General features: G+C 40.6%; 1 protein-coding gene across 1 annotated transcript in view; it reads left to right on the top strand.

Moving 5' to 3' along the window:
- zdhhc2 (zinc finger DHHC-type palmitoyltransferase 2) overlaps positions 1-12,718 on the top strand; it is a 170,360-nt gene extending 157,642 nt beyond the window's left edge. The window contains exons 9-13 of the mRNA XM_041191238.1: positions 736-862; positions 3,380-3,472; positions 3,752-3,867; positions 6,006-6,081; positions 12,142-12,718. Coding sequence (XP_041047172.1) covers positions 736-862; positions 3,380-3,472; positions 3,752-3,867; positions 6,006-6,046 — 377 coding nt within the window. The 3' untranslated portion in view covers positions 6,047-6,081; positions 12,142-12,718. The remainder of the gene's footprint in view (positions 1-735; positions 863-3,379; positions 3,473-3,751; positions 3,868-6,005; positions 6,082-12,141) is intronic.
- The last annotated feature ends 1,299 nt before the right edge of the window (positions 12,719-14,017 follow it).

Consider the following 14,017-nt stretch of genomic DNA (forward strand, 5'->3'; position numbering starts at 1 on the left):
GGATAAAATTAACACAGGGAGCAAATATTACAATAGCGTTCCATGTTCAATGTGTGCCCTCAGTAAACAGACTTTTATTACCTGATGTGTAAACAGAGGCAAAAGGTATCTCCTATTACTGTGGCAAAAATGCAATGGCTGAGATTATTTTAATCAGTAGCATTATGTTAGCCAAAGTAATTAATCAAATGATCTGTTGTTATTAATACCCTACCTTTGGTGGCAGAGCTTTCAACCATTATGGAACTCTTTCCTTAATCCCCGCTGCCTTGCCTCATCTGACATACCAAAAACTCTTAAAAATCTACCTCTTCAGCTGTGCCTTAAGGCAGCTCCACTAATTTTCCCCCCCGCCACCCCCCTACTGCTACTTGGTTCTGACTTTGAAAAGTTTGAGGCAGTATAAGTTACTGTTAGTATTGTTAATGTAACAAAGAACATTTAAGACTAATGTTGCAAAATTAGAAAGGCAAAGTAATGGAGGTAAGAACCCTAGATTGATTTAAGAAACAATTAGATGCTGTGATGGGGATTATAGGTCATTTCTGGATCAGTGAACTAAGATGGATAAAATATCCTTCCTCAATCCTGTCTCACTTATGGTCTGATCATTGTTAACTCTACAGTTAAACCTCAGAGTACAATGGATAGTGTTCCAAGTGACAAATTTTAAATAACAGAAATATTTGTTTTTAAAACAGTTCAAATGCTATTAATGACTATATTTTGTTTCAGAGGCCTTTAGAGCACCTGTGTTTCGACATGGGCCTGACAAGAATGGGTTTAGCTTAGGATGCAGCAAAAATATGAAGCAGGTATTCGGAGATGAGAAGAAATACTGGTTGCTACCTGTCTTTACAAGGTACAGCTCATTTTCCCCGAATTTCCGTATATAGAAGTATATTCATTCAAACTGAAAACTGTATTACCATAAGAAGAATATTTTAAAACTGCTGTGAATCTTAACATTTTCTGAGAAGTTGAAAGTTCCTTTACAATCAATTTATTACGTTTGTTAAATTTGCTTTCGTATTTTGCAGTAGAATTCCATTAAACAGTGACAACATCACATAGCATGGCATTTACTGTTCAGTAACTTTATTGAGATTCTGAACAACAGCAACTCTTTCTACTTGTATGCTGTCATCAATACAGAAAATGTTGGCAGCAAAGAGAGTAAAGGGATTAAAGCTGAGCCAGATGAGAGAGTTAGAAGAAGCAATCAAAAGCTGAATTGGAAAGATTGGTTTTAAAAAGGTTTTAAATATGCAGAGCAGAAATGAGGCAGTAGAGGGATTTAGAAAGAGAATAGCAAAGGGCTGCAGAGAAAACAGCTGAAAAAGACTGCCACTGATGTGGAGACAATGAAAGGGAGTGATTTTTTTTCCTTCATGAGATGTGGGCCAGAGATGAATTACTGAAGTTGCAAGGATAGGGTGGTTGAGACCTTAGATAAACTTGAAGTTGATTTTAAATTCAGCTGGTTCAGAGAGAGGGACCCAAACTAGATGAGTGAGGATGAGGATGTTGGATGACTGGAGTTGCTATGGAATGGGTACTGCTGGCTGAGTTTTGAACAAGTTGATATTTATTGGGGGAGGGCAAGAAAGCTGTTAGATAAATAAGGACAAACAAACATACGGATAATGGTTGCATTATGGTAAAATAAGCCAGTGTTATGGACTTGATTTTCCATTCAGGTTTCTCATAAAAAACAGTGAACTTTATTTACAGGGCTTCAGCAGCAGTTACATGCTTCCAACAAGAACCACAACTAGACACAAACTCCACCCCTCACTTCGGGCTAATTCGTTCACACTGTCATGTGATACTACACAGTACAATAAGTCTTAAAGCTACATTCACTATACTCCTTAAAGCTGCAGTTTCTACACAGAGACATGTGATGTTTTACAGATGGAAGTAAATGGTCTTGGTGATGGATTGGTTATGAGGATTGAAGCATTGCTGCCAAGCCTAAGGTTCACTGAGGGTTCATATGCCCTGGTTTAGTCTGAACAATTGGCTGGGGAAGTAGATGGAGTCTGTAGTTAATGAGCAGAATTTTTGACAGGAGCAGAATTAATGCCTCTGTGCCAGATGGAACAGCAGAGTGGGAGGTGGTGACTAAGTTGGTACAAATCAGGACTATAATCCAAAAGAAATGAGAATTCCTTTCTCTGCTCCTCCCACTCAACACCTTGCGAGTATGAATGTAAACCTGATTACATAAACACATGCAATATGTACTGCTTGTAGTGTACTTTTTCATAGTAGCAGTGTGCAAAGTCTAGGCATCTTCTTGTTTTGCTGTAACTATTGTCTCACCACAGTACTAACAAAGACCTTGGTACATGCTACTGCAACCTAAGCTACAATTTTTGCCAAACAACAACTTCAAGAGACTCAGAGTTCTCATGATGTAGATAACTGGAAAATCACAGGGAATGCTTCTAGGGCTTTTCAACAAGAGCTCCCATTGGACAAGGCTGAATGCTGAGTTTACATATTTGGAAAATTAGTCCTTACAAGTTTAAATCCTGAATTAAGACCCTATTGTTGCAATAGCAAAACCTTCTCACGAGCATTTAGGGATAGGCAATCAATGCTGGCCTAGCCAGTGAAGCCCACATCCCATAAATGAATTTTTAAAAAGTGAGATCCCCCTTCCTCCAGGTAATTATTAGAAGGAAAATTTTCTACTTGCATGGCCCCAGTGCTTTAAGTTGAGAATTGCAGGGGTGCAGCCCATGATTTTCTGGAAACTAATTTTAATAGATAGAAAAGTGAGGGCTGTCAATTCAGTTTCCAGATAAACACACCTGGTGGACAAAGGGAGCGGGGGATGCACAGGCAGAAGGCATACCATTAGATTTTATTGGTTTGATGAAAACACTGGGCATCCTAATCATTAAATAATTGGGGAGAGTGTGATCTTAACATTTCTTTAGAACCTGCAGCAAGGCAACTCCTTCATAAGCTAGCCAGAGATTTAAGGGCAATTTTGTATAACAAGCCTCCCAGCACAGAGCAACGTGAAGAATTGTCTTGTGAAAGTTGGCATTCTCAGCGCTACTGCTTTTCCAATCAAATAAGATCAGTGAACCCACCACAGATCAGTGATTGGATATGGGATCTTTCTGGTCTGTCTAGGTCAGTAGACAGTACACTTACTGACTTAACTATGTATATCAAAGAATGAACACATTATGTGTTCATTTGTCAACAAGGGTATTGAATACAGCAAAAAATATCAAAAGAATGTACTATATCAAACAATAACACTAAGTTAAACTATTACATATCTTTTCTGAATTAAAAGATAATAAATTATGCATTTCAGAAAACTTCAATAAGATTAATTTTTTTTCATATACAGTCTAGGTGATGGTTGTTCCTTCCCAACATGTTTGGTGAATCAGGATCCAGAGCAACCCTCCACTCCATCTGCTCACAATTCTACTGCCAAAAAGTAATTATTATTTATTGGCACGCATTTTCATTGTAAAAACACTTGATTTTTTTGCATAACTGGATGTTTCTTCTAAGCACAACTTTCATTTGAACCACCATTTTGATTGCTTTGATTGACATGTGTTACTTCCATAGTATACAGTTTGTCATATAGTACGCATGATATATTGTAGTAAGAGTGAGATTTACTCAGTGGCTGGGATTGTGCAATACCCTGGAGACTGATTCGAGGGAGTTACCACATTTTGAACTAATTCTTTGATCACCTAATTTACAGTATTACTGAAGCACATCCATTTCCTGCCAAAGCTTTACGAGAGTCCCAGAACCATCTACTGGGTAGTGGCCAGACATGGTCTGAAGGAGTTTCTGATGACGAGAAAGGCAAACTTGGTAAGTCCTTGGGACATTTTATGATTTCATAACTTCACAGAAACTAAAACCACACAATATTGGTTTGAAACAAAAAATATCAAGACAACTGCAATTCTTTTATAGAGATTGGCTGATATACAGCTGCTCATTGCTCAAGTGAATAAACCGACTGTAGTTTATACCCATAAGACTTCATTGTGAAGGATTTCAAAGGGCAAAGTACTACAGGGTCTGACATGTCAGTATCATATTTGATTTTTTTGCCAAGGAATTTAGTGTTCCCTACAATAGGGAGTCACAAATTATAAAACTATATTGAACTTAGATTCCACCAGTTGCCATGGTGGGTTTTGAACCCTTGTCCACACAGCATTAGCCTGGGCCTTGGGATTACTAGTCCAGTGACATTACCATTACATCATCATCTTCCTTCCTAACAGCACGGTATGTACAACACACGGACTGCACCACCATTTTCTCAAAGGCAACTAGGGATAAATGCTGGCCTTGCCAGTGACACCTACATCCTGTGAAGGAATATTTAAAAAAAGAAAAATATTATTTGGATTTCGATCGAGTGGGCTTGATAGCGTGGATAAATGCCCTTTCTCTCTTTATAACTCAAACAGAAGGCCCACAGCACTGCAGGATACCATTGATGATGTAACTGTAAACCTGATTCATGAAAGAAACTTAGCTTTGTAAACCTACTGGAAGCTGGAAATCTTCCCACATAGCTTCAAGTTACTCTAAAAGAGACAAAGCAATTTTAAAGAAAATATAATTAAGCAAAAAGGCGATTTCAGATTTCCTTTTTTGGGGCAATATAAAATGTTAAATAGTTATTTGCACTCTCCTAGTTACCTAAGTTACTTTTTTCTGCACTCATTTGTTTTTATAAACTTCATTTTTCTTATGATAGTAGCATATCTGACTGTAGTATTTTGTCCTTTGAAATCCCTCATTTTGAAGCCTTGTGGGTATTAATTATAGTCAGTTTATTCACTGGTGCAACAATCAGCAGTACTTGCCTTAAAAGGTGTAACTATACTGCCACCGTCGTCCTGACCACAACATACCCCACCTGTTTGCCTCTCTGCAACACGTTGAGCCAGTATACACTAGGAACTGGGTGTAATTTCAGGGGTTTACTTTTGGACCATAGGAATTCTAGGATTTCTGGCAAAGACTGAAGTCCATTTTGTGGAACATCTATAGTTATAAACATATGGGCCAGAATTTTACGTCATGCGGGCATAAAATCATGCATGACGATGTCCACGAGCATCCTGACGTCATCGTGCACTTGTGCAATATTTCACTCCACGGGCATGCACAAGTGTCTGAAGTGCACCCACTGACAATTAAGAGGGCAATTAAGCGCATTATTGGTGCAAAAGACTCTGATGTTTCATTGCCCTTACAGTTGGTGGATGGGTGAATCGGCCAGGAGGCCTTTGCATTCTTCATCAAACCTTATCCAAGGGCAGGATAAAATTTTCATGATGAAACAAAATAAAAATAAATAGTTGTGGACAGCATTTTTATCAGCTATATTTTCAGGTAATTGATTATGATGCATGGACACTTTTTTTCAGCTTGTAAAACCTTTATTTCAGCTTTTTCAGGTGTTCAGCTCCCTGAGGCAGCTGCCTGCCTTCAGGGAGCTTTCTCGCAGTGCTCACCCACGCCCGTGGAAACGTCATTGCCTGCCCTCTTCCCATTCCCACCCTGGCAGCGCTAGCATTTCAGCATGCATTTTACGTTGGCTGGCCGTTAATTGGTCAGTCAGCGTGAAATCGCAGTCGGGGGTTGATCGCATTCAGCGGTCCGTTTCCCAACCGCTCCTGGGCCCACCGATCAGGCGCACCCACCAAAGGTACAATTCAGGCCACAATTGTGAAAAAAGGAACATTGTGCTTTATTGGGTAACACACTTTCTCAGACTTCACAAACTGCTCAAATAGACTTCACAAACTGCTCAAATAGACTTCACAAACTGCTCAAATATTTATACTTTGGACAATAGAGATATGAGATATTAGAAGCCCCATAATAATCACAGGAAAGAAATTTATTCATGACTAGAGATTACATGACCAACATGAAATTACATGTTATATCACTGACAGTTTAGTTGGTTGTTAACTTTATAGGTATGAGTAATCCTGTTATGGTCATAGAGAATGAGACCTAGCTACTCTTCAAGCAAACGTATAACAGCTGGCAAATGTAAGTAGATGAGCAAAATGGCATCCTAACAGTGTGCTGTCCATCACTCATCCACATCTCTCATACTACTTATGTGAAATATAACATCTTAGTAATCCATCAGTTTCATCAAATTGTGTACATTGCTTTGCAATGGAATTAAGAATTTTAGGTTTTGTGCTCCAGGCAGCACGATGCTGGAATGGAGGAGTATAAATAGCTAGTAGAAATCTTGCCTATTTAAAATGCTATATTAGTTATTAGTGTATCACCTTGTAGAAACCTTGTTATGAATTTCCACTTGGGTTCTCTTGATTGCCTGCTGTAATTTTGACAGAAAATCAACAGAAGAATCCCTGTTTCTTTATTAACTTGAATGGAAATCTGTAAAAATGTTGTGTCCTACTTCAATTCATGTACTAAGCTGGACCCTGAATTTTTACAATTATTGTCCCCAGCAAAATGGTATCAGTACAATTTTGAGCCTTTTACACCAATTCTCCAGGAGTTCTGCTGGTCTTCTGTTTAAGTTATTGCCAAGGAAATTCCAGGCCTTAATCATCATAACTTCCCTCAATAGTATTTTCATTAATGGCTGCTTGCCTCAGGGAAAATTGGAGAGTTTATTTGGAATTTAGAAAAGCAAACCAGAAGTGACATAAGAACCAGAAAAGGAATGCTTCTTAAGTTTGACATGGGAACCATTTTATCTGTGTAAAAAAATAGGAAGTTCTATGATTCTATAAGTCTCTAACGATTATGAGTAAAGGCATGTTAAGGATGACCAGAGTACAGTTGAATATCTGACTTTAAATGACACTATTATTTATTAGAGATTCTCAAAGACCTTCTACTTCTGGTGTAAAAGGCTGAAAATTGTACTGTAATTGAAACTGTATGGCCGAATTTGGTGTTCATTATCCATGCTTCAGTACATTTTTAGTGCACAGCATACATTCATGTAAGCCTTTTCTGAATTGTTCAGTGGGAATGAAACTGAAGGTTGGCTACATCTCTGACAGCAAATTGGCTGATAACCCTTATACTAGCTTGATAGGAGTTGGACAAACAGACATAGAGGGCCTTTGGAACCTTGGTGGCAGTAACATTGCTATGTACAAATTTGCCTGCACATATTCCTGAAGCAGATGATACATTCTAAAATTGCATCCCCTGCTAAATCTGAGCCATCAGAAGCAGTGCTCCTTAATAATGCCTGAAAATGTAATTGCAATGGGGAGCACAGTGCCAAATCTGGACAGTTACAGTCTGACATCTCTGGCTCTTTCCTTTGCCTGCCTGTTCTCCAAAAATTCAGAGGAGTACTGAAAGAGAATCCAACTACAGTGAACTTTGTGCGGTAGAAGCGGTAAGAAATTGCGGCCTTTATGTTTTCAACCCTGGCATTTGAGAACTTTACAATTTTCATTTCATTTTTTTTATTCTTTCATGGGATTGTTATGATCCCCAGCTGAGGTTACCCCTGGACAAGCCTAATCCCAGAATGGAACCCAGTTTGATGGATCTTAACTTTTATTTGTTTGTTTAGATACATGAAAAGTAGCTATTAAACAGAGTCACTGGAGTCAGCTGATAAACTTTTAACAAAAAAATAAACCATTTATTAAAAAAGAAAAGATGAATTATACTGCAAAACTCCTTCACCCACAACTATAACTTTACAGTTATATATAGATTTGTAAGGATAACACAAGTTACAAAATCTATCTTATACTCTTAATGCCCACAGTAAATACACAGTCCACGTACCAATCAGCACCCTGTGGTCAGCTACACCACACTCTGAAACCAAGTGACAGATGTCAGCCCAATCAGTTGCTATGGATCTCTCCTCAACTCCTTCCCACTCCCATCCCTACCCTGCCCCCAAAGACTGAGAGATGAGGAGAAATTTCTTTGGAATTCGCTTCCAAGGAGGGTTGTTCTTGCTCCATTGAGTATATTCAAGACAAAGGGGTCAATGGATTTTTGGGCACTAGGGGAATCAAGTGACATGGGGATAGAATGGGAAAGTAGAATTAATGTAACAGTTCAGCCATGTTCTTATTGAATGGGGGAGCAGCTTCAAGGAGCCATGTAATCTACTCCTGTTCCTATTTCTTATGCTCTGATGTGAATGTTCAGACTATTAATCTGTGGGTTAAATTGAAAAGAAAATGCTGGAAAAACTCAGCAGGTCTGTGGAGAGAGAAACAGAGTTAATGTTTTGGGTCCATATGACTTTTCTTCAGAGCTAAAGAGAGGTAGAAATGTGAGGGATTTTATACTGTTTAAGAGGGGGTGGAGCAGGTGGACCAAAATAGAAGGTCAGGGAAAGGTGGGGGTTAAGGAGAAATTTGACAAAAGATATCATGGACACAGGTCAAAGGGAGTGTTAATGATAGTGTTAAAGACTAAAAAAGGTGCTGATTGTGGCATAAAAGTAAAATAGTACAATGTTTTAATAGCAGAACAAATGTCAGTGCTCTGTGAAAGCAAAATATAAGAACAAGTGACAGATGGCCCTATGTCGGGTTTGGGGGGGAGGGGAAAAAAAGTTGGATTAAAAACGGGTAAAGGTGGAGGAGAGAGTTAATGGTCTGAAGTTGTTGAACTCAATATTAAGTCCGGAAGGCTGTAAGGTGCCTAATCGGAAGATGAGGTGCTGTTCCTCCAGTTTATGTTGGGCTTTACTGGAACATTGCAGCAGGCCAAGGACAGACATGCGGGCATGAGAGCAGGGTGGGGTGTTGAAATGGCAAGCGACAGGAAGGTCAGGCTCATGCTTGTAGACTGACCGAAGGTGTTCCGCAAAGCGACCACCCAGTCTGCGTTTAGTCTCCCCAATGTAGTGGACACCGTATTGGGAGCAGTGCATACAGCAGACCAAATTGAAGGATGTGCAAGTGAAGCGCTTCTTCACCTGAAAGACGTGTTTGGGGCCTTGGACAGTGAGGAGGGAGGATGTAAAGTGGCAGGTATTGCACCTTCAGTGATTGCATGGGAAGGTGCCATGGGAAGGGGATGAGGAGTTGGGATGATGGAGGAGTTGACCAGGGCGTCACGAAGGAAATGGTCCCTATGGAATGCTGATGGGGGGTTGAGGGGAAGATATGTTTGGTGGTGGCATCATGCTGGATTGGTGGAAATGGCGGAATGATCCTTTGAATGCGGAGGCTGCTGGGGTCAACCACATTGGCGAGGGGGAGCCCTCCTTTAAGGAAGAAGGAAGACATTAATCTGTGGGCCTTAGGCTCTAATGTACACCGGGCTCACGTGTTCATTTTCAACATTCTAAGGGATCAGATCAAGGGAAGAATTCACAAAACTTTATTGCAGCTCAGAGATCTGCTGGAAATAATGAGTGTGCTTAGCAGATGGGGCATGACTGAAGTTGTTTCTTTAGGGATCATTCTCAATCTTGAGGTAAATAGCTTTGAAATCATGATGCACACTTGTGTTCCTGAACTGGAAGAGCTAGGAGCTGAACACATTAGATTCAGTTATAACCATAATAATACGGTCCCTGCATATTTTCTAAGTACACAGGAGCATTTTGGCAGAAAGTGCAATGTCTATTAACATGCTGCTTCATTTCTTCTCATCCAACATCTGGTTGACTACGACATAGAAACTGACAGTAGAATTGGAACCAAGTGCTAGAATTACCCTTTCAATCCTTAGACTCCGGATGCTCTCGTGGAAGAGGTGCAGCATGCAATCATCACAAATATGGGGACCAATGATTCCCTTAAAATGAAGGCAACATGAGAGGCTATTTGGAGAAGCTCTGTTGCTTTCTCCATAAAATTGACCACATGCGGCCCAGGATTTTGTGGGACTGACAAGTTGTTACCCACTAGTTGAAGAACCAGTGGGGAACCCCGTCAGTTCAGAGGCCCGATGGAATCAAGGGCACTTAAATAAACAAAAACAGAATTACCTGGAAAAACTCAGCAGGTCTGGCACATCGGCGGAGAAGAAAAGAGTTGACGTTTCGAGTCCTCATGACCCTTCAACAGAACTAGGTGAATCCAAGGAGAGGGGTGAAATATAAGCTGGTTTAAGGTTGGGTGGGGGGAGAGAAGTGGAGGGGGGGTGTGGTTGTAGGGACAAGCAAGCAGTGATAGGAGCAGATAATCAAAAGATGTCACAGACAAAAGAACACAGAGGTGTTGAAGTTGGTGATATTATCTAAACAAATGTGCTAATTAAGAATGGATGGTAGGGCACTCAAGGTATAGCTCTAGTGGGGGTGGGGGGGGCATAAGAGATTTAAAAATAATGGAAATAGGTGGGAAAAGAAAAAACTATATAAATTATTGGAAAAAACAAAAGGAAGGGGGAAGAAACAGAAAGGGGGTGGGGATGGAGGAGGGAGTTCAAGATCTAAAGTTGTTGAATTCAGTATTCAGTCCGGAAGGCTGTAAAGTGCCTAGTCGGAAGATGATGTGCTGTTTCTCCAGTTTGCGTTGGGCTTCACTGGAACAATGCAGCAAGTCAGCACAGCAAGAGAGCAGGGTGGAGTGTTAAAATGGCAAGCGACAGGGAGGTTTGGGTCATTCTTGCGGACAGACCACAGGTGTTCTGCAGAGCGGTCGCCCAGTTTACGTTTGGTCTCTCCAATGTAGAGGAGACCGCATTGGGAGCAACGAATGCAGTAGACTAAGTTGCGGGAAATGCAAGTGAAATGCTGCTTCACTTGAAAGGAGTGTTTGGGCCCATGGACGGTGAGGAGAGAGGAAGTGAAGGGGCAGGTGTTACATCTTTTGCGTGGGCATGGGGAGGTGCCATAGGTGGGGGTTGAGGAGTAGGGGGTGATGGAGGAGTGGACCAGGGTGTCCCGGAGGGAACGATCCCTACGGAATACTGCCAGGGGGAGTGAAGGGAAGATGTGTTTTGTGGTGGCATCATGCTGGAGTTGGCGGAAATGGCGGAGGATGATCCTTTGAATGCGGAGGCTGGTGGGGTGATAAGTGAGGACAAGGGGGACCCTATCATGTTTCTGGGAGGGAGGAGAAGGCGTGAGGGCGGATGCGCGGGAGATGGGCCGGACACGGTTGAGGGCCCTGACAACCACCGTGGGTGGAAAACCTCGGTTAAGGAAGAAGGAGGACATGTCAGTGGAACTGTTTTTGAATGTAGCATCATCGGAACAGATGTGATGGAGGCGAAGGAACTGAGAGAATGGGATGGAGTCCTTACAGGAAGCGGGGTGTGAGGAGCTGTAGTCGAGATAGCTGTGGGAGTCGGTGGGTTTGTAATGGATATTGGTGGACAGTCTTTCACCAGAGATTGAGACAGAGAGGTCAAGGAAGGGAAGGGAAGTGTCAGAGATGGACCACGTGAAAATGATGGAGGGGTGGAGATTGGAAGCAAAATTAATAAATTTTTCCAAGTCCCGACGAGAGCATGAAGCAGCACCGAAGTAATCATCGATGTACCGGAGAAAGAGTTGTGGAAGGGGGCCAGAGTAGGACTGTTCCACATACCCCATAAAGAGACAGGCATAGCTGGGGCCCATGCGGGTACCCATAGCCACACCTTTTATTTGGAGGAAATGAGAGGAGTTGAAGGAGAAATTGTTAAATTGTTCAGTGTGAAAACAAGTTCAGCCAGACGGAGAGTAGTGGTGGATGGGGATTGGTCGGGCCTCTGTTCGAGGAAGAAGCTAAGGGCCCTCAGACCATCCTGGTGGGGGCTGGAGGTGTAGAGGGATTGGACGTCCATGGTGAAGAGGAAGTGGTTGGGGCCAGGGAACTGCAAATTGTTGATGTGACATAAGGTGTCAGAGGAATCACGAATGTAGGTGGGAAGGGACTGGATAAGGGGAGAGAGAAGGAAGTCAAGATAACGAGAAATGAGTTTCGTGGGCCAGGAGCAAGCTGACACGATCGGTCTACCGATACAGGACACATCATTGTGTTAAGTAAATTTTTGCCTTCACCTGCCTAGGCAGTGACATGGCAGAATGGAACAGATGGGTTCTACAATAGGCAGGCAATCTCTCTATCAGGTTGTTGAAGACTCCTTCCCCCATTGTGATGCTAAGGAAATCTAAATCTGGTGTATCTGTTTTAGCCCTAGGTGCAGCTGCTTATGGAGGAAATTCTGGGAAGAAACGTTCTTCAAGATTCCAACCGTCACCTGCCCACCATCTTTGTCAGATGTCTGTGCCTCTGTGGGCATGTTCCAAAGGAAATATTCCCATGACCAATTGGCTTTCCTACTATCACTGCTTAACTCATAAAACATATTGGTCCAGCGACCCTTAAATGTACATTGGGGAATATAATTCTATTCTGAATGTATTTGCTTAACAAAACATGCTTAACATTTATAGCAAGAGTAATTGGCATTGTAGCAGGTATGAGGTTACTGAGCAAAAAGTGGTATCTTGCCCATTGAAACTGTGCTAAAATAACACTGGTTCTATTACTACTCATACTATATTATTGCCTGGATTTCCATATCAAATCATATACGTTCAAGGGCACATATTCTTTGGGAGCAGTACATATGATAACATTTTGTGTCATAATGGAAATTAATGTCTTCCTTTATAACAGGCAATGTTAATGATTTCATAAGTATAAGACTTCAAACTTCGGAATTTTAAGCGGTGACGTTTAAGAAAAATTAAATGACATAACATGAATATGCCTTTGATTTATACACTACGGGGCTCTTATTTAAATTTTTGCAAAGATTTGGGGGTAAGAAAATAATATTGTGGGATATTGCTCACCAAGCTTCTCAGATATTTTACAATCTTGCTGCAGCCTCTTGTTGCTGGCTGCAGGGCCAGAGCGGTGCAAAAGGAAAACATGCAGCTATTTTAAAAAGTATTATAGACCTGCAGTATTCTGTACTATGCTTTATTTCTAATGTCACATTCTATATACCTCAAATGTGGCATTCGATCCTTTTTAACTTATTTATGTAAATTAACCCCTTGAGAAATGCCCCCATGGTCAGTTTCTGGGGCACAAAGTTTTCCCCTGTGTAAAAGTAGTTAAGTTAGCATGATAAATCCAGTGTGCATACCATTATAAATCTGTCTTATAGTGGAGTGAACAAGGTGAATGATGCACACATAAGTATGCTTTGTGTCATTTGCATATCATAAATAAGCATGTGACATGAAAGTGCCATTCCTATGGTTAATACAAAGTGATTTAAAATACAAAAAAAACTTTTTTGAAGAGATGGAGTAGAAAAAGCACAAATTGTCCCCTTCACAGTGCCTTTATTAAAAATTGGGCTCAGTGTTCTAAGCCATTTGAAGCAAATTATCAGAACATCTGGTTACTCAATCGTGATATATTTCGGCAGTGTCCCAATACCAGTTTAGAATTTAACCCCTTTAATTTTCTTTCCAACTTGTTTATAGAAATAAATTCCAACAATTGCTGAGGTAACTGGGTCTAAAGACTTTCCCTGTGCAATGAAAGCTAGAGAACTGGTAACAGTGATTTTTATTTAGGTTTTATTGAAGTATGTATATTTCTGGCTGCTTTTTAAAAACATATTAATATGTAAAGCCCTCTTTTATGTCCGTCTTAAAACAGGTCAGTAAACAAACTTACAATCATTCAATCTTACAATAACATACTCATATTGACTGATATAAAAGTAGAAACAGTTTTGAGGGCTATGTACTGCTGGAGTTGCAGGTTTTTAAAATAAAGGCAGAAACACTGATCTCAATTGGAAAAGATGAGTGATGATAGTACAATGCATTAGAATGAATACAGTAGCCAAATTAGTTTTCTGATTGTGTGTTATGCTGAGGCATTTTGAAGTATGAAGTTTTTCTGTGAAAAATGGTTTTGCTATTCAGATTGACATTACCATAAGAAAAAGTACAGGTTAGTGACTTAAACATAATGTATTGTGAAACTTACCAATTGATGTTAAAACTGGTGATAAGACCTCTTCGCTCAATGCAGTGTTG

Source organism: Carcharodon carcharias, chromosome 1 (assembly GCF_017639515.1).
Source record: "Carcharodon carcharias isolate sCarCar2 chromosome 1, sCarCar2.pri, whole genome shotgun sequence".
NCBI lineage: Eukaryota > Metazoa > Chordata > Chondrichthyes > Lamniformes > Lamnidae > Carcharodon > Carcharodon carcharias.